This window comes from Camelus dromedarius, chromosome 20 (assembly GCF_036321535.1).
Source record: "Camelus dromedarius isolate mCamDro1 chromosome 20, mCamDro1.pat, whole genome shotgun sequence".
Taxonomy (NCBI): Eukaryota; Metazoa; Chordata; class Mammalia; order Artiodactyla; family Camelidae; genus Camelus; species Camelus dromedarius.
Genome location: NC_087455.1, coordinates 34,565,626 through 34,592,864, shown reverse-complemented (window position 1 = coordinate 34,592,864; position 27,239 = coordinate 34,565,626). Strand labels below are relative to the sequence as shown.

Below are 27,239 nucleotides of genomic sequence, written 5' to 3'. Positions count from 1 at the left end.
GCAAGTTCCACTCCGGCAGAAGGGCTACACCATTGGAAAGCAGCCACGTGGATTAATGTCTAATCGTATTAATATCAGGGAGGAGAACTTGGTTAAAGCTCTGCCTGGCTCCATCTCAGGCTGAAAATCACCAATTTCCTTTCTTTTTTTTTTTTTTTTTCCTGCCTAATCCTTTGTAATTTCCTCTAATGCTTTACTCAAGCTTAGGACCATGTGCCTTTGGGGAGCAAAGCGAGGCCCATCTGTTGAATCAGGAATTCGCCAGACCAAAGATAAAGGTCCATCTCACTTTTACTGGAACTCAGCATTTACATGACCCCAAATACTTCCTAACCGTATCAGCCAAAACTCCCTTTGCATTATTGTGAATCACATTCCAAAGGAGGGATGTCAGGGACAGTCTAAAACTTGACCATGACGGGGCAGTAGCCAATGAACAGAAGACATAAAACAATAGATATGTTTCTTTAGAATGTGCTTGCTCTAAAAGCTATTATCAAAATGATCACAATCATCTTGTTTGGGGAGAAAAAACATTTAGAAATGCCTTTTTTTCCAACGATTTTATTTCTTTTATTATAAGACATATAGGTAAAAACTTGCATATTCTGAAAAAGATAGAAAATGGTAATAAAATGGGCATTTTTCTTATTAAGAAACATGTTCATAAATATGCTTTATCAAATGTTAAAACGGTTGTTATTTTGCAAAATAATAATAAATAGAGCAGAGCTGTGGCAGACAAGGGTCAACCCAAAGAACTGTAAGTATTTATGTTTTCTGTTTTATAAAAATCCAGACCTTCAGTTATACTTAAAAATTTGGCACTTTGCACTCTACGTTCTCAACAATTCAATTTTAAAGATATTTTTATGATGGCCCTATGATTTTAAAGATAATGAAACATAAAAGGTGGTCTGACGAAATAGAATTTGATGAAAATAATTTTGCCCTTAAATAAACAATTGTTAAGACACAGTAGTAAAGATGTAATTTTTGAACCCATTAGTGGTACATATATCAGTTCCCAATTCTACAAATTTCAGGATCCCCAACTGTGGGCATTGAACAAAACTTGTTTTGCTAAGCTTTCCTTTCCAGCAAGTCCGTCATTTCTTCTCACAGCTTCATGGAGCAGTAAGAATCACGATCGTGATGAGTCCAGTTCTATGATCCTCGCTCCACGAATCTAAGGCAGAGAGACAGGAGTTCTGCCTCCTTGGAAAAAATCCTTTGACCGCTTTCCTATATTTGTTTATGACCCACTGATTAGCCTCAATCCACATATCCAAACCCTGGGCAAAATTTTAATAACGAAAATGTCTAGGCATTCTTTTGTAGGCTCAATTCTCTACTAGCCAAAGGAGAGAGGAACCACATGTGAACACCAACCACGACCTCGAATGAGTCTTGGGTGTTCGGGTAGCAAAGGTCAGGCTTTTCCTGTAAATAAATACTGACTCTTTACAAAGACCTTTCATTTCCCATGCGGCATGTTGCCCACCAGGTGACCACGTTAATTCCCAGCCACATCTAACAATACTTAAGAATCCAATCTAATATAGATTATTGGTCCCAACGGCCTTCAGTGATGTCCATTGGGGACATCTGGGTGACTCGGGCGCCTAGAGCACAGAGAGGTCATGGCAGGACTTGGACTTGAGCTTGAAGGCCATATTCTTGTTGTTTTTGGCCACGATCTTGCCCCAGAAGCGCCTGGCCTTCCTGGGGATGCTCTCCCTCCTCTTCTGGTAGGCCAGCCGCCGCTCATTCTTCTCCTTGCTGTCCCGCCGGAGGCGGACCTGCCGCACGATGCCCTCAAACAGCTCCCGGACGTTGTGCTGGACGGCCGCGGAGGTCTCGATGAACTTGCAGTCGAACACCACGGCACACGCTCTCCCTTCTGGTGGGGAGAGGAGCAGGGAAGGAAGTCAGAGGGGCTGCGGGGTATGATCCTACACTCACAGAGCCAAGCAGGATGAGTCCTAATTTTAAATGGTCCTTGAGGTAACTCTGAGTCACTCCCACATGTGATGCGGACAGGAGGCCACTGGGACACATGTCCTCCTGGGGCTTAAACAGAAGCAAAGAGTCTCACAGGAAGATTCCTGGAAGCAGGGGAGATGGACTTTAGATCTGGCCCACCAAATGCACTGTGTGAAGGTCTAATTTCATCAAATATGGTAATATTAATTATAATAGTCAAAGTCATAGCCTGAATTTATTGCACTTACTATGTGCTGGGAACTGGGTTAAATACTTTTAAATGTCCACAACAATCTTTAAAAATACATTATCCTGGGGGGAGGGTATAGCTCAGTGTTTCAGATAGATGATGAGACTGGGGTGGGAGGAGGGTCTTGTAAAAACTTGAGGGAGTTCACATAGCCTGTAAGTGGCAGATGTGAATCCAGACCGGCTTCACGCTCAAGTTCATGTTCTTAACTCTTTCTTCTCAGTTTTCTGAATTGAAGATAACTTGGCTTTCCTCTCTTAAAACAATTTTTGTAAGCTTTGGTGAGATACTTTGAAAAAAATTTGAGGATTTCACACATGTACAGTACAGTTAAGGCAAACTGTACAAACTTTTCTGAAATAGTTTTGATTTCAAATATTCCACTGTGTTTGATGACCAGGTGTCCAAGTTTTGGTTGGAAAGAATGATTACCGTGGATAGTCATTTCCTAAAAGTAAGACAGTCCCAAACTGGTTGGGTCTGTTAAGTCTAACAGGCTCTTTTCTCCTGAGCAGAGCATCGCAGTGCAGTTTTGTTTTGCTTTTTTTAACCATTGTACTAAATCTGTATTAGGCCAATAAAATTTTAAGGGCCCCAAAATCACTTGGGTGCCAACTCAACAGATAGGAATTATCCCTGAACTAGGTATGACAAAGTATATGTGACACCATCAGATTGATGCCTTGACTGACTTTTAGGAGGCAACGGGTGAGGGCTGGGAGAGTGTTTCCAGGGTCTGAAGGAACCAGACGCAGCCAAAGCAGAATTCTTAATCTCAGTGAGACTCTTTCCCACAGTTCCCCTAAATCAGAGTTCCCATCCTTCTTACATGAAAATGCTACTTTCGCTTCCTGGAATTCTTGAGATCTCCTTAGAGAACAGAAAGGCTGAGGAGAAAAGTTGGGGGACTGCCAGTAAACCCCTGAGCATGACCTCTTCCCTAAAGGAATCCAAGGAAAGCCCTGGGGATGGGGAGAGTGGAATCCTGCGGGTAGACCAGATGATCTGCTGGGAATGCAGGAATCTTAGAGAGTATGCATAAAATTCCCTGTGGCATCTTAAATGAGTCCCTGGTTTCAGCTTCATGAAAGAGGAAGGGAAGAGCAACTGCCAGAAAGTGCAGCTGACCAGAGATGGCGTCTGTGGAATTGGCACCACTCCTCTTACCTGATACGGACACTTCCCGGCACCGCACCAAGTCGCTTTTGTTGCCAACCAAAATTATAGGAATGTCCTCGGTCTGCCGGGCCCTGCGGAGCTGGATTCGCAGCTCAGATGCCTTCTCGAAGCTAGCCCGGTCCGTGATGGAGTAGACAATCAGGTAGGCATCCCCGACTTGCATGCAGTGGTCTTGGAGCCACTCATTCTCCCCCTGATGAAATGACAAGATCTCCCATGAGCTCAGGTTCGCCTGGTAAAGGTGTCAGTTTCTGTGTGTATCCTAAAGCACCCTTGCTGATATGAGACAGGAAGAAAACTTATTCTGACTCCCTAAAATGCATCAGTCCTCCATGTCTGCAAGATGTCTGTGGCTGTAAAGACTGCTAGCTCATACAGTGCTGACGCCAGAAAGTTTTACTTTCCGATTCCTCCTGCAGCTTGAGTTGATAAATTATACGACTTTGCCAAACATTATTTCTAATTTTATTTAAACTACCAAATGTGAGCCTTTCTAGGCATCCAAAACAACTCTTGCCTCTCCCAAGTGATGAAATTAAGCATCCTTTCATTAGCATAGGAGGGTCCTCAATAAACAGAAGGTTCAGCATATATGCTCAGAAGCCCCAAACATTTAAAAAGCAAATGTTGAAAACTAGTAGTGAGAGTATCAACTTCACATCATGTGGTTTAGTTCATTTAAAATTATCATCTATGCTTTCCCTAAAACAAAAAAACTTTTTTTTTGCATTTTTGAGCAGAACAAAGGGCAAATCACGGCGACTTGCTTGTTATTCAGAGCTCATTTGCGAACGACCTGTTCCTTAGCACAGTCTCATTCTTCAGAAGTAAATGCTTTTAATCAAGGAAATGAGTTCACCTCATCTGGAACACCAAAAAGGGCAATGTCACCCTTGCACCAAACACAAGCCCTGAAGGAGTTCACACAAAGCCGAGGCCCTGCATACCTTATTCTCCCACATGTCCAGGAGTATAATTGTTGCACTTTCTCCATCAACAATCAGTGTCCGCTCATAGGTATCTTCTGGAAAAGAAAGAACAGCGATATTGGAGTCAGGCAAATAGGCAACACTTTTTATATAAGAGGGTCATGTGGAAAATTATGCTGGAAAATAAACTTACTAAATATGCCATTAATTATGTAAATATACAGAGGAAACTGTGTAAATATTCACAAACATAAATTATTTTTTAATCACCATCAACAACATACATATATCCCTCCAGTATTTACTAGGCAGAACACCTAGGTCTTCTGAATGTGTATCACTAAAGCCCTGAAATGAAAAGCATTCGTTTTCATCATTCCTACACCTTTTAGATAGGAAATCCATTTAGGAGAATAAACATTCACATTAGCGCTTTTGTCTCAGGTTCCACAGATGCTGCCCTGAGAAACACTAACTGCCCAGTGGAACTGTAAGCCCTGCTCATAAGCCTTACGGGGAAATCCACAGCGCCTTTCAGCGGGGTGCTTACTGAATTTCACCAGCAGTTTCAGGAGCTTTCAGCTTAGAGACATTTCTCCTCTTCTGAGATGTGGAAGAAAAAAATCTTGAGACTATCCCTGTTTCGGTGAAGTTTTCTTCGTTGAAAAAAAAAAATACAGTTCCCTAGGAATAAACAGGCTTGTTTTTCCATCTTAAGTAGAACAGAAGTGCAGCCTCCAGCTCTCCTTGGTAATGGAAACTTTCCTCCCTGCACTCGAGCCCAGATGGAGTGGAGGGGAAGGGTGAATCCCGCACAGTGGGCCAGCTCCAGTCCAACAGAGTCAGCAGGGAGGGGGAAGGAGGGGCGGATTAACTGAGTTAACTGGGAGTTGTGCAAGAGGGGCTCCCATCAACTCCACACAGTCGAGCCCATACCACTCTATTTTCACAATGACGTTTCCTGTTTTAAATTTAATCATTTGAAAATTATGATCTTCAGAATGATTTTTTTAAATCATTTTTCTTGTGTTCTTTTTGCCTAGAATCTGTTCTTTCAAATATCCAAAGGCTTATTCCCTTACCTCCTTCTGTGCCTTCTCTGAGCATCTATTTAAAATTACATCACCTCTCCCCTACCAATATCCTTTATACAGTCCCTGTTTTACTTTACTTCATTGTGCGGATTGCCATCTAACGTGACTCCATTTAACTTAGTTTATTATTTTCTGCCCCTCTCACCCCCTAGAGTGTTACAGCAGAGATTTGCATCCACCAGCACCCTGGTAGATTGTAGGTGCTCAGTAAATACTTGTCGAAGGAGTGAATGACAACTATAGCATTGCAGCTGTGAGCACAAGGAAACCTGAATCTGAATCTGGATGCCATGCCTTATTAACTATTTGGCTCTGGACTGCTTACTGAGGGTCTCTGGGCCTCAGTTTCTTCATCTGTGAAATGGGACTGATAACAGTACCCACACCTTAGGGCTGTGTGACGATTCTGTATGTTGAATGTTATATTAAATGTTAGCTGCTATCATCACTTCCTCACAGGCAGGAAGTCAGTTCTTGCCATACTTGCCGTGTCCCGTTCTAGGTAAATCCGAGCTGAAAAGCATGACGCTGGAGGACCCAGGACATTCCCTGTTTTATACTAGTGAGGGGTTTATAAAAACAGTGCTCCCGGTTTAATGTTTCTTCATCTAGGAATTAGACTCAGGAGAGGGAAAGGAAGGAACACGTGGACAAATGAGAAGAAAATTAACCAGGGGTGGTTCTTTCTGTCAGTTTCCCCACATCCTTCAGGCTTTTGTTCTTCTAAACATGGTAACTGTTTCCCACCGGGGACTGGAAACCTATTCGCATCATGTTGCCGTCCACAACATGCATCACAAATGGGATCGCGGTGGACTGCATCATTTGGTTTACTGAAGAGTGGGGCCTCGGGACCTCAGGACCTTGACAGGCACGTCTGAAATGTCATCAAAGCTGGAGCAGCACAGACAGGGGTGGGGGCAGGGGCGCTGACGGCCCCTTACTCCCTCAGAGTTTGTATCTTTTCTCGGAAAGCCCTCCCTGCACTCAGAAAACTCAAAACAGCACTTTCTCAGCCCTCAGTCCATCCCTCCCCACCCAAAATCAGGCACAAAGGATTCACTTGAACCTCCAGTCATTCAAATAGAAACACACTTGTGTTCCAATAGCTCAGGGAAAATACAACCTCAAACTTTCTCTTGGTTTAAGAGATACCACGTCATCCAGAGAAAAAGGGAACTAAAGATTCCAGCTGCAAAAGTAGAGCCAAGCTGACCTGCTGTTCTGGAAGGTTCCTGACAGGATCATTCTGTCTGGACTTCCTTCTGCCTGGAAGTCACTTTGTTGGAAAACCAAGAGCCTGAAACAATACATCTCTGCCCTGCTTTGTGCGTCTGCCTTGCGCCCGGGTTCATATATCACCTCTGGCTGCACGCCCCAAGGATTCCTCACACACAGAGATCCTGCCAAACAGGAGAGGGCCTGCCTGTAACCAAGGCTCTAGTTAGTCCTTCTTCCTCCCTGTCACTCACTTTCCAAGTGCTAATCAGGTGAAAAGAGGGGGAATAAAAGAATGTGAAATTCTGGAGGAGTCCTTTGAAATTTGCCCTAAAAACAATTTTTAAAAAAAAAAGAAAGAAAGAAAAGAAAGAAATTTGCCCTGGGTCAGGGTGGCTGGAGACAGGGCTAAGGCCTCCTGGCTAGTAAGGCTTCTCAGGAGCCTGGTCGGGGAAGCCCTGGTTCTCCCCGTGCTCTCCATCAGAGCCGGGGCTGGGTACTCACTCTCTGCACAGCAAGAGAGAGCACCCTGCTGGCATGGGATGGAGCTTCTAGGATGCTGCGGTCAGCAGCCATTTTCCCTGGACTCATGCACCTTGATTTATCTTTCCTCATTTGCCCCACTGTGCTTGGAGGACCATGCTGCCCAAGGCTGACTCAGGCACGGTGTGTGTGAGCCTGCAGGGAAGTTCTCTCGCCCACTGAAGCCAGCTCCCGCAGCCCCTAGAAAGTTCTGAGGCTCCAGCATCCCTCATGCCCCAAAACTCTCAGCTGCTTTCAGCTTTCAGAGCCCACAGGACCCCCAGGAACCCTGGAAGGAACGCCTGCTTAGCGATACTCGCCTCTACTCTAGTGGCTCGCGTCTCCTCTGCACGTCTCCCAGGGCTCCAGCCAAGAGGGGCCAAAGTGGATGAGGACTTCAAGCAATCAAAGGGCCAGTGTTGGAAGATAAGCCCAAGGAAAGGCGGCAATAGATTCAGAATCAGCTCGAACTAGCATTCACTCGGTACTTACTATGTGCCAGGCACTGTGCTACGTCCTAATACAAGCCATCATCTCCCTCAATCCTCTTAATATCCTATGAAATAGGTACTGTCCCTATTTTACTAAGAAGCTTGAGGAGGGTAAGTATCTTGTCCAAGAGCACCCAGCTAAGTCAGTGTCAAAGCTGGGGTCCAACCTACATCAGGCTGCGAGGCTGGTGCCCTAGCCCCTACCTCCTGTGCGCACTTGCAGTGCCTTCTCACCCACCTCAGGGCTTCCAAATCCCAGGTGTCCTCAGGGTCTGGCTCAGAGACCGAATCTTCTGTGAACCCTTTTCTGACTGCCCCAGCCAGAAGTAATGTTTATTTTCTCCTGAATTCCCACAGCACTGCCCTTGTACCTCTCTGAAGACACTCATCACATCCTGTTAGTCCATGATTTATAGTTGCTTATATCTGATCTCTATTGCATATGCTGTAAGCATGTTTAGGGGAGAAGCCCCATGACCCTGTGTGGCCTCATAGTGTCTCAGCAAGCTCCATGGTGTATGCTCAGTTACAGTTTAGGGATGAATGGATGAATGAATGAATGGCATTAAATGTGTACAGAGAGTCATAAGATTATTGCAGTATAATATTAATAACATCCACCTTTATTTGGAGAAATAATGATGCGAGTATTGTGTAGTTGTTTTTTTCTTATGGTTAATGCTGAAAAAAAAAAAAACCATGCAGGGAAGTGCCTTGGGAAACAGAAAAGCCAACTAATGATTTCAATAGCCACCTACAGGTACGGTAACCCTAGACAGCATAAATTAAGTCACTCAACTAGGACACACATCAGTCATCTGAGAAGCTTCCTATTGTCAAAGATTCTCTGAGGCGATAAGGAAAGGACTCTCCTTACCAGCTCCCCACCCCATTCAACAAAGAAGTTTCCCAAATATAGAAGCCCGCCTTCCCAAATTTCAGGGATGGGTCAATCTTCTTAATACTCTGTGCCTACGAGGATACCTCCCTCTGGATACATACCACTGCACTCTAATGGACAAGTATTTTTGCAAGTCTACTGTCCACTAACTTTTTCAATTCTTCCCTCTTAAAGAAACAAAAACTCTCTGTTAACCTCTTCTTCCTATTATTCCCCAAAGCACTTTCCTGGTACTTCTGAAGGTAGTCATTAATTTTCCCCTGCTCTGAATGATGACCACTGACACTTAGCTCTTTCCTAAGAGGGTACGTATGTTGAGCCTCATTCATCACTGAGTATCCCAGAGCCTCGTACAGAGCCAGGGATGTGACTGGTGCCCAGCCCAACATGCTGGGGTACTGAACAGCATTTGGAGGCTAAATCCAGGGGCCAAGAACATAGGATTTAGGTTCGACCACAACTAGCTCCAAATCCTGGCCAGACCATGGACTAGCTTTTTCACCCTGGGAAAGTCAGTTGACTTCATAAGCTTCTGTTTCTTCACCTGTCAAATAGGGACAGCAATACCATACTGGTTCAGTTTCTGAAAATATTCTCAAAATACTTGTGGGAAGTACTGAGCACAGTGCCTCGTACAGAGCAGGTTCCCCATCCATGGCAGAATGAGAACAACACCAAACTATTAAGATAAAAGCCCGAGTTCTAATCCCAGCTGCCCCAGAGGGTGGTTCTAGGTAAGTCCCTAGGACTCAGTTTACTCATGAGTACAGGAATTTTGTCAGGAGCAAAATAAACAGCAAATACAATGCACCCAACAGAGTGTCTTTCCCACTGCAAAAGTGCATTTTAGATAGTTCCTGCTATCTTAGTTCCTTCTCCCTTTCTCCAATAGTGACACTCACCCACCAGCCTTTACAAAGAAAGAGAAAATCAATTGTACGATACTGACCTGAGTTCTCCCTTGATTTTTGTTTAGATATTGTCCCTGAGATTTTAGAATTGAGGGGAGAAATCAATGTCCCATCAGTGAATCATCATGAGGTGAGGGGAGGTAATTAGGTTTATTTTTTTTTTTTAAGTGGAGGTACTGGGGCTTGAACCCAGGACATTATGCATGTTAAGCACATGCTCTGCCACTGAGCTACACCCCCCCTCCCACAATAAGCCGTCATTTACAGCCCGGTTCAGGAGCTGCCTCATGAAGCAGAGAACTCCCCAACCCTAGAAGAATAAACATTTAGTAGAAATGGGCTGACAGTCCCGAGGAACGAGCAGGATTCCAACACATCAGGTGGAGGACAGAACCAATTCATCACTAAGGCATCTCCGACTCGGGAAGTCTGTGACTCAGCTGTGAGTTGCAACTGAGAGTACGGACAGACCATGCCACTGGGGCAAGCACTGGAAGGTTCTTCCTCAGTTTCCACAGTTGCAAATAGGGCCACACGGCAACCCTGGCATTGTCTAAGACAGGAGCCGTGGCTGAAAGACACTATATGAATACTCTCAGGAGCCTCATGTTAATTCCCAGAACACAGTGCCACGCTTTACACATATCTGAGGGATACATGCACTTTTGAGATAACGTCACCTCAAATCACTTTTGGAAATAGGCAAGACTCAAATAATAAGTACTTTAAATAAGATTGTACAAGAAAATTGTCTTGAAAAACTCTAAGACTCTATACAGACATGTATCATGGTTGCCATACTTCAGTACTTTTTTAAAATACCGTGCTATTTTAAATACAGATTTTCAACAATTTTATGCCCTCAAAAAAACTCTTAATATTGGTGTAAAGATACTAATGAATTCATCTCTTTTTTAAATGTTTATTATTCATTTATTTATTTTCCATGAAGGCACTGGGGGTTGAACCCAGGACCTCATGTATGCTAAGCATGCGCTCTACCACTGAGCTATACCCTCCCCGCTAATGAATTCATCTTAACAGATCTTCAAATCGGGTTGGTTTTAGGTATCTCCATGGAAAAAGGCTATATCTACACTGAGCTCTTAAAAGCTCCAGGTCAGAACTGGCAAACGCCAGATGTGGGATCCTGACCCGTCAGCTCCACCCTCTGTAACCGGTCTCCCTAGTCCCTTTAGAACTGGAATCTAAGATATTCCCTTTCTGGCCCAGGTTCTAGCTATGAGCATTTCAATTTTCTTGTCCCAAGAGCCTATGCCAGGGCTTCTCTGGGGACTCAGCTCCCCAGCCAGAGCCAAGAATGCATAATCGCAGTTCCCAACTCTGCAGATAAATGACCCACCCGCTCACTCCTTCTGCCTGGACCACTGCTGACGACAGAAGCCCGCTGGGGCTGGGCCACCTACCTCCCAGCACTTCACAGTCGCTGTCCATGCTGTCATGCACGCCCGCAAAGATGTTGGCCAGAGTGGACTTGCCCACCCCCTGCTCCCCTATGAGAACCACCCGGTAGTAGGTGTTCCCTGACTCGGAGGAGATGACTGAGTCTGTGGAGTCGGAGGACCAGCTCCGGCGGCAGTGGTCCTCAGGGGCAGCAGAGTGCCGGCTGCGCTGGCTGTACGGGTGGGGCTCTTTCTGGACCATCAGATGCCTGCCATCGGCCGGGATGCTCCAGCGCTGCTGCTGCGGCTGCATGCCCACAGTGCCCTGGCGCATGGTGACGTTATTCAGAGTCATCGCTGGGTCCTGGAGAGCAAAGCAGCCAAGATGTTAGCATGAGTAAGCATGAGCCTGAGCTCGGGGGCTCAAACACATTCACTGGTGATATTTTATTAGATGAGGTGAGACCTCAGTACCTCATAAGGAACCCCAATGAAGCAGTCCCCAAACCCAACAGGCTTTCAACTGAGCGCACGCGCACACACACACTCATGTTCTATTAGTTATCAGCTCCTCTGGCAGACTGTCGTTCGCAAAGAGAAAAAAGTACCGTTAGCATTGCCCACTGCCCTGGGACTTCCTCCATCCTCAAGGAAGCCTTGGGATTCCCCACTCAGAGCTGGCACAGATGCAGCCAGAAGGAACCAACAGCCTCCAGAGACGGCTTGAAAAGCAACAAGTTAATGCAGCTGGGGACCAGCGAGCCAGGTTAGCTGCTCTGGTCTAAACATAGCTCTTAATTGCACCAGCATCCAGCAAGCTTTTATGCCTCAGTGGGAAACATGTGACAATGACATCACTCCCCCTGGCTGGACTGGACAAGCTCTTATTGGGACTTCCATGTTTAGTAAAGTTGCCCTGATGCTCCCTGGCTCCCTGAATAAGCTATTATTTGGGGGTTAGGGGGGAGATTTCTGTTTGACGTCTGTGCCTCAGCTCTGTCCTCTCACCCACAGATACTGTGTTTAAAACTTCCCAGTCGCGAACCTTGTCCTTCCCGCAGGGAAGTGACCTGCTCACGTTCAGACCTGTCAAATTTAAGAGAAAATGCTTCACTCTTATCAAACCATGTCCACTCCGAGAGTTCTTTACTTCAACTCAGAGTTCCACCTTCTTGAAGCAAATCAGAACTCCCCCAAAGACTCTCCCAAAAAAACCTTCAACAACTTCGCTACAACTTTCCCTTCTCAAGACTCCCTCTCCTTGCACGGAAGTCTGTGCTCCCAGGGTCCTTGACACAAAGTAGAAGCATTCTCATTTTAATCAGCAAGACCCACTCGTGAGAGCAAGAAATGCACAGACACCCCTTCCGACACTCACCCCACAGTCTACACCCCAATACTTTGGCCACTAACCACGATGACCAGCCGTTTTTATTTTAATCTTATAAGCATCGCCTCCCTTGGCCGACTTGAATTCAAACACCAAAAGCCCTAAGTATCACTGAGGGCTGCCCTCTGACCACAATCTGTAGAAGAGGTGACTCTCCTACTGAACCGAACTAAAGAACCTGCTGATGACAAACGGCATCCTTTGTACGTTGAACTCTGCCCCCGACCGGAAAACCGCAGCACAGACCGCACGTTCCAAAGGCTCGTTTCTCAACTTAGAAAGTTCTGCGGGCAGGGAACGCCCACCCCTTCCCCAACCACCACCCCCAACCCCGAAGTCGGGAGGCGCCCCCTCCCCGGCCGCCCCGCTTACTTGGTGGGCGTCCGAGGGTCTGTGCGCGAGCGCGCGCTGCGATGCCGGGGCCGCCGAGCGCGGGAGGCTCGCGCGCCGCCGCCCTGGGTACCGCCGCCCGCGCCGCCGTCCGCAGCCGCCGCGGCCCCGCGCTTTATACGAGCCCGGCCGGCCCGCGGCGGGGCTTTTCCGTGACGTCAGCGCCCCCGCCGGGAGGGGGCGGCTCTGCAGCAAACCCCGAGTTGCAGCCACTTCACGAAATCAGTTACTCGCAGTCATGTGACCCCTCTCTCCCCTTTTGAAAAATAACAACCATTCAATCCCGGGCTCCTTTATTTGATTTTATTTTTACCAGGTGGACGCAGAAAGATGAGAAAACACACTGAGTGCCTGTTAATCGCGCTTCCCAGCAAAACCCTTGCGAGCTGTCCGGATAAAGGATGGAGGAAAAGGCAGGTTTGAATTGGAAGCCCAGTTTCGCCAAAACAAAAAACAAACAAAACAAAACAAACAAACGAACGAACAAAAACAGGGATCAGCCGGGAGTGGGCGGAGATTTAGCCTTTAGGATGGGCTGCCATCACCTTGAGTGGCCAGGGCTTGTGTTAGCCGCATCTCCTGCAACGAAAACAGCCTCTGCCTGCTCCTGTCACCTTCTCTTTGGAAGAGGAGGGGAGCCCGACACCGCTTGGTTTCCCTTCTCCGACAGGCACAGGTGAGGAAAGGGCACAAGATCTTGAAAAAGTCTTGAAAAATAATTAAGGATCCAAGCAGATTGTGCTAAATGTTGCCGCTGCTCCTCCCTCCCGCTCTGGGCTGGGCTGCCGAGGCTCCCCACTCAGGGAGTTTAATCACCATCCCTACGGGCAAGCATCTCTGTACCAGGCTTCCTGGCACGGCTTGGCCTGGGCATGGAGCCAGTGCCTCCAGCCGTGGGAGGAGCCCTGAGCCAGACATTAGGGCCCAAGTCCCCCAGTGATTCCTGTGAGTAAAGGTCACAGGATAATAATAATAACCACAGCCATTTCTATTACCTTTAACGGAGTACCTCTGAGTCCCCGTACTCAGGCGGTACTGTTAGGCCTCTGCAGGATCTGTCTTTACTACCGTTCTGCCAGGTGGCTATACTGCTACCCCCATTCCATGCAGGAGAAGATGATAAACAAGCCAGAGAGCTTGCCCAAGGTCACACAGCTCTCATAAGGATTCAAAGCCTGGCTTGCCCAGCGCTTTGCCCTGCACCACCAGCTGAAGGGTGACAGTGACCTCTTTCTGGGGACATGGGCATTTCCCCGACGCTGTGTTTGGAGATGACACTGGCCTTTCCAACGCATCCATCCATTTTTCCAGCCAGCCTCATCTCTGGGTTGGCTGATGGCATCGGAAAACAGCCAGAGGCACCAGCATCTATTTGAGTGGCTGGACTGTGCTGTGAATGGGGGCCATTCTCGGGTATCCTGCAGCAGTTATCCACTCTGGTGATTATCCCAGTGACCAGCTGCTGAGGCGTGCCAGGCCCCAAGCTGGCAAAGGTGGGACCACAGAGTGATGAAAACTCAGAGCTCTTTTAGTCTCAAGTGCTCTGGCCACAACCTAATACTTACTTTATACATAACTGGAAGCTGATGTCCAGAGGAGTGACTACCACTCAGTTAGTAAACGGCACAGCTGAAACTAGAACCTGGTGTCGTAACTTCCTTTATTTCCATCGAGTTTTTCTTCTGGGCTTAGCCAGGAGGGGGATGGCTACAGATGTGGGGGGTCGAGGAGGGACAGAGAGAGCAAGAGAGGGACAGAGGGAGATGGTCTAAAAGTACACTGCTGACTCCATGCTAAAACACATGTCACATGTGTTTCAGAATTATCCATGCTTTTTCCATACTGGGCCTCCTACTCTGTCAACTGGTCTGAACAGAAACATTATGTGGAGTAAGAAATAAGAATAAATCGGAGTTTATAAGTATACATCTAGCCTCTCAATTCTTCTTTTGCCCATTGGTAAGAACCTAATTCTTCCCATTAATGAGAGCCTAATTCTATGCTTAGGCAGCGGCCACTCTGAACTATTTCCTTGGTTTATGTGGGGCACACCAATCCTAAAAGATGAGGTGGGGGGTGCTTTCAGTCCACGACTGATTGGGTTAAGGACAGCACTGTTGTATTTGACTAACAGAAGCTGCCTTCTTAAATTCTCTGTCCCGCAAGAAGCCAGATGAAAAAACCACTAGCTAGGAAAAGTTGCAACTGAATGGGCGTTAAGGGGGAGTGAATAGTGAGACAAAAGTCACAGAGACACCTCGCAAAAAGCACATTTGAGAGCCAAACCTTATCCCCGCTACCTTGTCCAGTATGCACAGGGACCATCTGAGGGGATAGGGCTGGAGGGAAAAAGGTGGAATCAGGGCCTTCGGGCAAGTGGCAAGTTCTGAAGAAGAAAAATTGGCAGAATATTGTAATTTCTTGTCCTCTGAATTGTTCTGCCGGCATCTGAGGGCTTCCTCGGGTTTCAGTGAATGTGGAGAAGAGTGGGCTACGAGGCAGAACTCCAAACTAAGGCAACTCCTAGCATCTACTCAACGACATGCATCTCTCATCTCAGCTAGTCCTCGTCACCACTGCATCCACCCATGTTTCCTGGACCAAGATGCTGAAGAATGTGGGGGAAAACTTGTTCAAGTTCACAGAACCAGTAGGTAGCAGAGCTGCACTCTCCGGGGCCATGGTCTTAACCATTGATGTGAGCAGGGGAGACACATCAACCTCATTTCCATGCTGGGCCCACTTCAGCCCACCCCCCTCAAAAGAGAAGCCATTTTTATTTGATTGGCCAAAGCCCAGGACCTTCATTGGGCCACATTTTACTGATGGGGAAGGTTTCTCTACTTAAAGGCATGAATCACACTCTTCTCTTTTCTCCAGGTCCTATGCCCTGGATAGAAGGTGAACTTGGGGTTCCCTTGGGGGCCTACCTCCCTGTCTCTGTCACTGTCACTCTTTGTCTCAGCATAGGGACCTGAACAACCAAGCCCCATGATTTCAAAGAGGTGAGAGTGGGAGGGAGAGTTGGGGCTCTGTCTCAGGGGGACCTCTGGCCAGGGCTGGGGGCTGGGGCCTTGGGCAGTTGCCCAACCATCAGTGTCACTGCTCAGAATCTCACCCCTTGAAGGTCCTAGGGAAGGCGATACAGGTGATGGGCGAGCTCAGGGCATTGGGTCTGCAGAGGCAAGAGAATTACTCAGTCTTTACCGCACCACACTCCCTCGTCTACACCAGAGACTTCCTGCAGCCACGGTCACGCTTACTCATGCCACCAAGTCAGCGCTTCTCAGCGGTAAAGGTGACACCACCCACTTCTACTACCAACAAAGGGAGGTTATAGGCTGGGCACTGAATAGTTGATCAAATAAATGTGTTTTTTTTATTGCTTTAAAAAACTTTTTTAAATTTTATTGTTTTGTGGGGGAGGAGGGAGGTAGTTAGGTTTATTTATTTTTCTATTTTTAAAGGAGGTTCTGGGGATTGAACCAGGACCTTGCGCATGGTACGCATGCGCTCTACCACTTGAGCTATACCCTCCCCCCAACTGCTTTTAAATGCTTGGCATTTTGAATCCTTTTGGCAAAGCATGTTCTCTCACTCCCCGTAGTCCTCACTAGTCCCTAATGTCTTCTGCTCCAGCCAACCTCTCTCATTTAGATTCTCTCTCTGGCCCTCTAAGGCATTTGACTGTGTGACCCCTGCGAAGGTTGTAAGAAAAGATAGGGGATTTAGCATTAGAAAAGCAAGTTCTAACCTAGGCCTTTCCTCTTCCTAACCACATGATCCTGGGGATGTCACTGAACTCCAGAGGCCTGGGCTTCTTCACTTCTGCTCTGAGCACTAAAGAGCTACTGAGTGTTGGGGGGATTTATTAATCACAGAGCCTCGTGTCAGTGCAAGTGATTATGATGATGACGCAGGAGCCAAAACTTGGAGCTTGGCCACCTGACCTCGGTTTTGCTGCCTCTTAAGGCTCAAGTTAAATCAATCCAGCAGAATTCAGGACACACGAGGCAGAAGGAGGTAGGGGGGAAATGTACCACTATTGATGTTACTAGGAAAAAAAATAATTAGCAAGGAGAGTGGTGTGGTTAAGTTCTTTGTAAACAAACAAGGATCTGGGGTCAAATACCCGGGACACATCACAGGTCTACACCAGGCACAAAAGCCCTGGGAGGAGCTGGGTGGGAGGCAGTGTGCAAAGTGTCTGAGCGCAAAAAGAACCTCCCACCCACTTTGGGAAGTCGAAAGAAGGAAAGAATTGCTATATGGAAAATCATTGCTTTACAGAAGGCGGGGGGAAAGCTTCAATTGCAAAATCAAGAGAGCCCTGATGATGAGAAAATAAAGACTGAAGAAAAGATGGCTAAGAATAACCTCTCAACATCCAGAGGCCTGTGGAAGCCAGATGGACACTGCCTCCAGCTGCATCCTCCTTCAGGCTGGCCCCAGTTTCTCATCAGACTCCCGCTGAGCAGATTTAATTTTCCATTGAAAAATTCTTAGCTGTCACCCTTCCTCCCCTCCGTTAGCCCAGCCTGCTACAGGAGCCTTTGCCGCTCCTTCTAAAACCCTGCAGGGTAGGAGCAGAATGTATCTCCGAGGGCCGAGGAGAGGCTCCTGAAGAAAGCAATATTGTCTGCCCAGACTCCTCCATTCATTACAGCAACGACTGAGCATTTGCCTTTTATCGGATTCTGTTCTAAGGGCTGGGGATAAGGTACTTACTAACATTCATGGAACTTTTATTCTGAAAAAGAAAGAATCAGTCACAAATAAAGTATGACCATATTCTCATTCATTCATTCGCACATTCTTTCTCTGAGCTTGCCATTATGTAGCCTCAGTTTTCTCATCTGTTAAAAGAGAATAACAATGCTGGAGACAATGTATCAAGTAAGGGTCAAGTACACACCCATTCAGAAGTCTCGTAACACCAAGGTTGATGGAAATGTGAGGAAAGGGGGGATTCTCATGCCCTGCTGGTGGGAGTGTGAATTGGTATGGCCACTTTGAAGATCAACCATCAACATCCAAGATGGGCACATCCTTGGTGATCCACTGATTCTACTTCTCAATGTGCATCTTGTATATTACACAGGAGACAGACACAAGGATGCTCATTAAAGCACTGGTTGTGATAGCAACAATCAGAAACCACCTAACGATCATCAATGAATAAATGCACGGTGCAGTATTTTACAATGAAATACTACGTAGCAGTGAAAATGAATGAAGTAGATCTACTTGTATCAACATGGATAAATACTGAGACTATAATGGTGACTTGAAAAAGCAAATTGCAGAATATCTACAGAGCAATAATTTATATAATTTTTTAAAACTCCACGTTCCTATTTTATAGTTACATACATTTAGTAAAAGTAAGAACGTGGATGAGAGAAGTACATTCCAACTTCAAAATACAGATTACCCCTTGGAACAGAAGAATGACAATTAGATAGTTGGACACCAGACTTCTCAAATACAACCAAGAAACAAGTAGATAGTCACATAATAAGATCAAAGTACTGAGCGAAAATAATTGTCAAACTGGAATTTTGTGTTCAACTAAGTTGTTGTTCAGCAATGTGAGCTAAGTAAATACTGAGCACTTGTTACTCAATATTACTAAACAATATCCTAAGTTCCAGAGACACAGAGTTATATAGGACCAGGTTCCTGTCCTCAAGGAGCACAAAATTTGGTGTTCCTTTGTCCAGAAATTACCATATCCATCAAAGCATTACCCCAAAGCTGCATTAAAAACTTTGGCCCAATGAACACTTGGTTTCCCAACCAACACGATGTTTTTCCTGAGGTTCCTTCCTTCAGCAACAGAAAAATCAACGACACTGTCTAACCCAAGGAGTCAAACCCAGCCTAAGGCTAAAGCCTTGATTTAGCCAATTACAGTGGCCCAAGAAATTCTTCAGTGATAAATCTTTCTAGAAAGGCCAAAAGAATGAACAGTTGGGTTGAAGACATGGGTGGTTAACACCTTTCAGACATGGTTATAAGTAAGCTATTATTTTTTATCTCCATCTACCTGTCTCCTAAATCTGTATCTCAGTGGGTTGAGAACTTTGAGAACACGTTGAGGTTTTTCACTCTCTCAAACCCAAACCTACATGAAGGTGGGAATTGTATCTGATTTGCTTACCTCTGCACAGACAGTGTCCAGCATGCTGCCAGGCTTAGAGTTGGCATTTAATAATTATATTGGATGATCAAATAAAGAATGAGATTACTTCCAGATAGAGTGAGTGAGAAGGACTTTACAGTAGTGATAGTTAAGATGAGCTTTTAAATGTAATAATACTCATAACAATGATGAGAACAATACCAAATAACATTTATTGAGATATTTCCATATTTTACACACTGTGAATGCAGAATATCTCTACCCTACGAGCTAGGTACTGTCATAATTTTATAGATGATGAAAATGAAACAGTCAAAGTTTAATTAACTTGCCCAAGTTCCCACAGCTAGAAAGTGGTAAGGTTGAGATTTGAACTCAAACTATTTTTTTTTTTAATTTTAGGAGGAAGTATATAATTGAATTCATGTCTGCTGGCAGTAACAGTCTGGAGTGGGTCACACTAGCAAATTAGTAAAATTTTTAGTCTCAAATAGAAAACAAGAATTAGGATCATCTTAAAAGTGTTGAATCAACAAAAGCTCAGGATTCTATGGTAATGTTAAGAAAGGGGGCAATAATATAAAATAGGCTAAGTAAAATCCACTAGGTCTAACAAGTAGAAATTGGTGCTCAATTATAAAAAGAAATTACAAGTACTAATCTTTTGTGGATGGATATATAATTATAAACCAAGAGTCAGAGCATAATCCAGTGAACCCCAACTTCTGATTCCAGATAACATGAACTTGATTTAGCAAGCCAGTGGGAGCCTTCAGTTCGACAATTTAACTCAACAAATAGATGTAAAAGGTCTATTACATGCCCGTCTCTAGGAACAGGGTACCCAGCAGACAGTCCCTGTACAATATGGTTAGGAAGCAAAACTGAGGGGTTAATAGTCATAGTAATAGCTGCGCTTTACTGAGCTGAGCATTTCACTGTGATTTCCATGTATCATCTCACTTAATTTTCTCAACAACCGTATGTGGTCATTATTAATAGGTTCCCCATTCTACAAATTAGGAAACTGATGCATAGAGATATTAAGTAACTGGCCCAGGCTCACACAGTCCGGTGCTGGAGCTGTAATTCGTAGCCAAGCAGCTTGACTTCAGAGACAGAGCCCTCATCTCCAAAACCATCGCTGCAAAGGGACATGACAGGCTGCCACGGAGCGTGCATGCAGAAGGGGGGGGACGATGAACTACGTGCCTGAGTGGGTCAGAGAGCATCTCACAGAGGAAACTTCTGTTTGAGGTTTGAAATACAGAGAGGAGTTGGTGGGGTTGTGTTTGCACGAGTTCTGTGCGTGTTCCCGCACCACCATGTGGACGGGGCTGGGAAAGAGGAAGCACTCCAAGGTTTAAAAAAAAAAAAAAAGGCAAGGACTTGGAAATATAGGCATTTGGGGGATTATATGTAACTTGGGGCGGATGCAGAACATGTGCGGGGCATGCCAGCATGTTTCTGCTTTTCCCCATGCAAGGGGTGCACAATTACTATAAAGGAGCAGCTCCATACAATGGAACTAAGTGGCCCACCAGACCCGCTGGCTGTGCTCCCAGAGGAGGGGCGGCGGGGCCTGCGATCCACCAGAACCAGCCAGACCCCCAGGGAGGGACAGGCCACACACAGCGCCATCAGCTGGCTCAGGGAGAGGCGCCCAGAGACCCACCCATTCACAGCTCCCACCTCCCCCCACTCCCTCTTCACTCCTCTCTTCTTTGTCCTTGGTCTGCATTATTTTTCTTAGCATCCCACACACAGCAAAGATGGTTTGTGCTCAGCCGGGGATTCTCATATATCCACAAAACATCACAGATGGACGGGGAACAGATGCTTCTGCCCATTAAAACTCACATGAAAACTATAAACATTCCTCTGATGAGTGAAATAAGCAGAAGCCTCCAAGAAACTGTGACGTCTTCTCTCCTGGGGAATTCAACAGGAGTGATGCATGACCCAGCGGCAACTGGGATGGTCATTTTTCTCTCAAAATTAAAGCACAATCTGAGGTAGAGAAAAGCAAGCTCCCTGCAAATGACAGGCAGACCCAATATTCTTCTGTTTCCCACATGAGGGCATTCACACCTTGAGGGTTAAAAAATTGCATAGCACAGCTACCAGCATCATAATTAACGCCCTAATGAATTTTATTAACATCTATCCACTTGCATGCTCAAATTATATCATTTACGAGGTGATTTGGTTTCAGGTTTTTCTATCCTGCTTTTGGAACCTTCAAATTGCCATTGAGAAAAAGAACGTATTCAGTCTATCACTTGATAATTCTTGATGAAGGGCCTATTAGGTATTCGGCCAGGTGCTCCAAGGTCCACAAATGAAAGCAACCCAACCCTTGCCCTCAGTAAAGTTACAACCATTGGAACCCATGTTTGGTACGAAAGTATCTCTTCACTAAGAAGGCCAAGTCTTCTCAGCATGGATGGGCAGGATCACAGTAAGACTTGGAACAGGGAAAGAGGGACCCTGAGCCTGAGAAATTGGGCATGGGGCTACCCCATTCCTATTGCACGGAGACAGCCCCTGCCCTCCAGGAACACAGACATACAGAGCAAAGGGTAGTGAGAATGGACAATAGCAGACGTATCCTTGCACAGAAATTGGTATTTGATGTTTGAAGGTCTAACTCCATTGGTTCCATTATGTCAGATTCTCCAGCTATGTTTGCTGGTCCCTTCTAAGTTGCAAGAAAATGAGACACACCCAGTGGGGACTTATTGTAAGAGAGGCAAGAAACCATCTTGACAGCTGCCCTGCTGAGCTTCACGGGGAACACAAATTTTGTGCAGATCTTCACACTAGCTTTATGCTCTCATTGAGACTCTTCATTACAAAACCTGGACACTACCTTGAGCCATGTTAATTTCTAAAATAGTGGTGGATATTATAAAAATGCAAGTATCTTGAGGGGAGGTTGTAGCTCAAGCAGTAGAGTGCATGCTTAGCATGCATGAGGTCCTGGGTTCAATCCCCAGCACTTCCTCTAAAAATAAATAAATAAACAAACCTAATTATCTCCCCCCCACCAAAAAAAAATTAAAAATAAAAATAAAGAATGTTATTAAAAATGCAGGTATCTTGACACCCTGCAGGATTTCTTTGAGGAATCAGAGCCTGGAAATGAAAAGCTATGAGAAACCAAGGCTCTCACACTGTCTCTCTCCTTCTCTCCACATGGTCCCTTCAGGTCTGCTTCTTGCTGCACATCTGTTTCTTTCTTTTCTCTCCACACACCAGAGCTCCATGATCCTTGCTGCAGCCACATAGAGAGACAAATCATCTCTCAGTCTCAGTTCCAAAGCCCCAAGGAAGAGCATCTGATTGGCTCAGGGAGGATGATACTGCCATTCGTGATCCAATCAGCTGAGGCCCGGAAGGTGGGGCTATGTAACACAAACATGGCTGCCACAGAGGGGACTTGAGTGTGAAAGAAGGGCGTTCTCAGATAAGAGGTATGGCTGTGAGGTGAGCACCACCACAGAAGACGTTACTGATCTTTGGGTATTTTGTCGTCTCTCCACAGAAGGCTTCCCTTGCTCCCTGTCCTGGGGCACTGCTTTGTGGTGACCCAGGAACTGACAACCTCTACTGCACTCATCAAGGTTCTCCCCCCTCTTATTTTATATCTTGTGGCTTCTTACTCACAGCTACTCCTGTTTCATGCCTTCTGCTTCCTGTCTCCATGTCTCTTGGCTTCTGTGTTGCTTTACTGCTACCTTCTCTCCGAGTGAATGGAATTCACTCTCCCCAAAAGTGGATTGGATTGGCCGTCCCGCCTTGACTGACCCGTAGCTCTCTTTGGGCCAGTCATCAACTCATCCATTCACCGATCCCTGGTCCCACCAGCTGTGGGCAGGGTGGTGGGGTTACAAGGCTACACAATAGAAACCAAGAATCAAGAATCATCTGCTCTCGCTTTTCCCCCCAAAAAACTATGGGCCTGCCAGGTTTCCTCAAAAAGTACTGTGAGCTTTTACCATTTTGGGCAAGTAGGGGCACTGGAGAAAATTTGGATTTTAATCATCCTACATTTTTGCTTAATACGTGAACCTTTCAATATAGGCAGAGACAGATGATCATAAAAAACAAGTCCTGTCTCCAAATCCTCTCTAGACACAAAATGAGCTCCTCTGGTATCTCTACAAGCATTTAAAACTTCCAAACAATAACTAGTTTAGCATTTTGTATACATTTAATAAAATCACTACTGTGCTGTACCCTCAACTGGTATTTTAATAAGCTTTATTCTTTCCAAATACAGTTGACCCTTTAAGAACACAGGTTTGAACTGTGCAGATCCACATACATGTGGATTTTTTTCAATAGTAAATATTACAGTACAACATGATCCAAAACCCACAGCTGGTTGAATCCTTGGGTCTGGAACCGTGGATATGGAGGAAGCAAAGATACGAAGGGCCAGCTAAAATTATATGCATATTTTTGACTGCAGAGAGTGGCTGCCCCAACTGCCATGGTGTTCAAGGGTCAACTGAACCTACTTCTGAGAATCTTAAAGTAAAATAAGGCAAGCAATTGATAGATGAAAGGGAAAACTGCTCACATATCACAAAGTCATTAAAACTGCTACGTAACTTCTTCATGACTAAAGCCGTGTGATGTTGGTGATGAGACTGTGATTCTACTTGTGAAACCCTCTGTAGATCGCTTATTTAAATACGTAGAGACAAGCAGTATACTCTCTCTCCTACTCTGTACCGAGAAATACAAGCTAATTAATACTAAATGTTACAATGCTTTAATTCTTGCCATAAATTAGGGAGAAATGCAACACACAAACACAAAGAGGAAAGAATATATCACTGAGAACCAATGGGAGTTTCAGAAAAAGACAGACACACCATGTTACACAAAAGATCCTAAATATTTGGATCTCCTGGAGACAAGCCCAGTTTCATTCATTTAGGAGCGTGTCCCTGTACCAAAGAAGCAGACCCCCTGCCATCAGGAAGCTCTCCTATGCATGAGTAGAGACAAACTCCCATTTGGTGCCAGCCCAGATGGGGCTTCTCGCTATGGAAAACTCCATTAGGGTGTGATGAATTTTATCTGATTGATAACCATCGAAAGGCAATCTCTTCTATATGCCACTCAAGAAATATTTCTTTGGGGGGGGAGGTTCATCTGCATCCCTGAATTGTAAATTCTATTTTAAATGATATTGGAGCAAAAGGAGTCTAGAACATTCAGGATCAGAAGTCAAGAGAGAAGGGACGGTACAGCTCAAGTGGTAGAGTGCATGCTTAACATGCACAAGGTCTTGGGTTCAATCCCCAGCAGAAATAAATAAACCTAAGTTACCTCCCTCTGGCCAAAATAAAAATAACTAAACACGATAATAAATAAAATATTTTTTTAATTAAAAAAAGAAGTCAGAAGAAATAACCTGTCCAAGAAGAACTACAGCCCCACTTCTCACAATGAATTCAAATCCAGGTTAGAGCCCATCCCGTTGCAGGTCCCTCCCTCCCGTCGCAGGTCCCCCCCTCCCATCTTGTGGTATAAAACAGCTTTTGCCAAGTAGGAGTTCCACATAAACCCAAGGGTAATTTCTCTTGAAACACTGGATCTAAAATTGAATAAATACTTGTCAGCAAAGTTTAAAAGTAGCACACGATATCCAGAAAATCTGGACTAAAAGGAAAAACAGAATACATACATGAATGTGAGAAACCCAGAGAGTTTAATTTTCAGAAACCTAAATATAGAATTCCTGGGTAAATCTTTTAGAATGAAAAACCCATGGAAATACACTCATTAGGCAGTGAACCCTTCAGGAGCAGTTATATACTGTGATGTTACAAACCACCCCAAAACTCAGTGGCTATATTTACTAGCTCATGATATGATGGGCCATGGATTCAGGCTAGACTAGGATAGTTTCATTCCTCGTCTCACCTGGGCTTACTTGTGCCGTAAGTATCCCTAACAACTCACCAGGGACTGGATGATCCAAAATGGCCTCACTCATGTGACTGAAAATTAGTGCTGGCTCTCAGCTGGGCTTCTCGCTGTCCACGTGGGCTCTCATTTCCAAGGATGCTGGCTTCTTCCCATAGCAGCCGCAGAATTCCAAGGAAGCAAGTCTGGAGGCTGCAAGGCTTGGAACTACCATAGCTGAGAACTCCCGCAAATGTCTCTCTTGCCACATTCTACTGAGGAAAGCAAGTCACAAGATCAGCCACAAGTCACAAGTTCAAGACTCTGGAAAAAAAGACTTCACCACTCAGCGGAAGGAAAGGTGGAGTCACGTTGCTAAGGAAACAGGACACAGGGATGGGAAGAATCCGTAACCATTCATTCCAGTCTGCACAAGTGAGGGTACATTTTAATGAGCTCTGTTCTCCCTGCAACCTAGTATAAAGTTTGGCATACACAGAAGATATTGCAAGTCTGTTGTTAAATGAAGACACAAGTCTTAGGAAATATAGTCAATTAGTTTTCCAGCTAGGTGAAAGATGAATTTCAAAATTAAAACACTTTTTAAAACCATGGTACTAACATCATGATCACCTCTACACTTATGTCACTATATTTCCCTTTTTGCTACTTCCATTGGCGTGAAAACTTGTTTTCTCCAAATAACTAAGCTTGGATGAGGCTAATTTTGACATTGCCTTCAAAAATTGTGCTGGTTCCATTTGACTGTCCTTTATGATTGGATTACAACATTCTGTTGATTCTTATTTTGTAGTTGGCTTTATTCCTTTAATAACTATGTAAGTTTAAAAAGCTAGAGATCTAATCTGTTCTTAGAAACAATAATTAGTACATATATGGAAACTAAAAAAAGTGCAGTATACTGTATATATGTATTTACATGCAATATAGTGTGTATGTGCAGCTGAACTGTAATAATTCTACATAATATAACTGAAAAAAGGAAAAAAATGTGCTAGTTCTCCATACTAGCTTCTAGTATCATCAAAACAACATGGATTGTTCTAGATATAATTATAGAAACTGCTTATAAATATAATTCTAATGTTCTGCTCCACAACATCCTGAAACACAACCGTAATCTATTACCAAAAAGAATGCAGGCTTACTTAAAGCTCTTCACCAACAAACTGGGGACCCGTTTCACACAGAGTCTGTCTTGGAAGGAAACTCATAAATACCTTCCTTTTAAATTCTTCCTTCTTCTTTTTCCATCTACATGCCCTTCCCTTTTCATGAAATATGATACATATTTGCAGTTGAGTAGTTTTATCAGACTGCCTCTCATCTCTAAAATTTTGGGGGTCCAACAGCCTTTTCTCATTTCATTCTGTCCCTTTCAGTCCTCGGCTAAATACCTAAGTTCATTATTTGCAGGCTCTGCTTTCCACATAAATGCAAGTCACAATTCTGCTAACCTCCCTGCCATTATACAAGGATCATTTTCCTCCAGTTTCCAGTAACATCTTCCCCATTTGCTTCTGCATCCTCATCAGAAGTGTCCTTGACGTCCAGATGTCTATTAATAGTCTGTTTACAACCATTGAGATATTCTCTAAGGTGATTCTTCTGAACCCTCATCAGCAGAGACTTTAACATCCACGTTTCCACCATCAGTCTAAGGCAATCTAGCCTCCTCGGAATTCTTCCAGCCTCAAGTCCAAAACTATTTCAACATTTCTAAGTATTGTTTACTGGCAGCACCCCACTTTCAGGTACCAAAATCTTTATCAGTTTTCTATCGCTGCTATAATATATTAACACAAATTAAGTGGTTTAACGCAACGTAAGTTTATTATTTTGCAATTCGATAAGTGAGAAGTGGGGCATGGTCTCACGGGGCTAACTGGTACAGATATGCAGGCAAGACTAGGTTCCTTCCTCAATGCTTGTTGGCAGGGATTTGTTTTCTTGTCTTTTCCAGCTTCTAGAGGCCACCCCATTACTTGGCTCGTGGTTCCTTCCCTTCCTCCATCTTTAAAGCAAGGACGGCAGGTTGAGCCTTTCTCCTGTGGATCTCTCTGATCCTCCTTCATCATCACACCCCTCTCTGACCACAGCCAGGAAAAGTTCTCTGTTTTTAAGAGGTCATTCAGATAACACAGGCTAACCTCCCAAACCCGCTGTCTGTAGACTTAGTCACATCTGCAAAGTTCCTTTTTTCACGGAACAGTCACAGGTTCTGGAGATCAGGACATAGGTGTTTGCGGGCGACCATTACTCTGCCTACCACCGAAAAAGAACTTCCATCTTGTCTAAGCCACTGTTCTTTTGGCCTTTGCAGTAGCAACCAAACTGGAATCCTAACTGATAGAATCCTCCTGGCCAGTTTCAAAGGTTTTGAGTGGCTTAAATATCCTGCTCTTTCAGAATGAAATGTTGCCATTTGCAGCAACGGGGACAGACTTGGAGGGAAGCCCGTAGCCCCCAGGGCTGCACTAGGCC

The 27,239-nt window shown here is 45.0% G+C and overlaps 1 protein-coding gene and 1 non-coding gene across 4 annotated transcripts; both read right to left on the bottom strand.

Annotated features, from left to right (window-relative positions):
* Positions 1-273: 273 nt before the first annotated feature.
* Positions 274-25,017, bottom strand: GEM (GTP binding protein overexpressed in skeletal muscle). Of its 3 annotated transcripts, none has more exons than XM_031439332.2 (5): positions 24,792-25,017; positions 10,909-11,248; positions 4,363-4,439; positions 3,404-3,608; positions 274-1,903 (listed from the first exon to the last, which is right to left on the bottom strand). In XM_031439332.2, exons 2-5 carry the CDS (start codon positions 11,237-11,239, stop codon positions 1,626-1,628), a joined length of 891 nt encoding a protein of 296 aa, XP_031295192.1. In that variant the 5' UTR covers positions 11,240-11,248; positions 24,792-25,017; the 3' UTR covers positions 274-1,625. The 3 variants fall into 3 exon arrangements, with proteins under 3 accessions (XP_031295192.1, XP_031295191.1, XP_031295190.1); XM_031439331.2 differs by lacking the exon at positions 24,792-25,017 and adding an exon at positions 12,647-12,739; XM_031439330.2 differs by lacking the exon at positions 24,792-25,017 and adding an exon at positions 11,493-12,549.
* TRNAV-AAC (transfer RNA valine (anticodon AAC)) lies at positions 9,650-9,721 on the bottom strand. The gene has a single exon. It is a non-coding gene; the product is annotated as a tRNA-Val (tRNA).
* Positions 25,018-27,239: the final 2,222 nt, after the last annotated feature.

Bases quoted from the DNA above. Each gene is read 5' to 3' on its own strand.
- GEM (XM_031439330.2), bottom strand. From the start codon at position 11,528: ATGGAGGAAGTCCCAGGGCAGTGGGCAATGCTAACG. The intron at 4,440-10,908 runs GTAGGTGGCCCA...TTTCTTTTCCAG, and splicing joins CGACTGTGAAGTGCTGGGAG to AAGATACCTATGAGCGGACA. The intron at 1,904-3,403 runs GTAAGAGGAGTG...TCTCCCCACCAG, and splicing joins CCGGGAAGTGTCCGTATCAG to AAGGGAGAGCGTGTGCCGTG.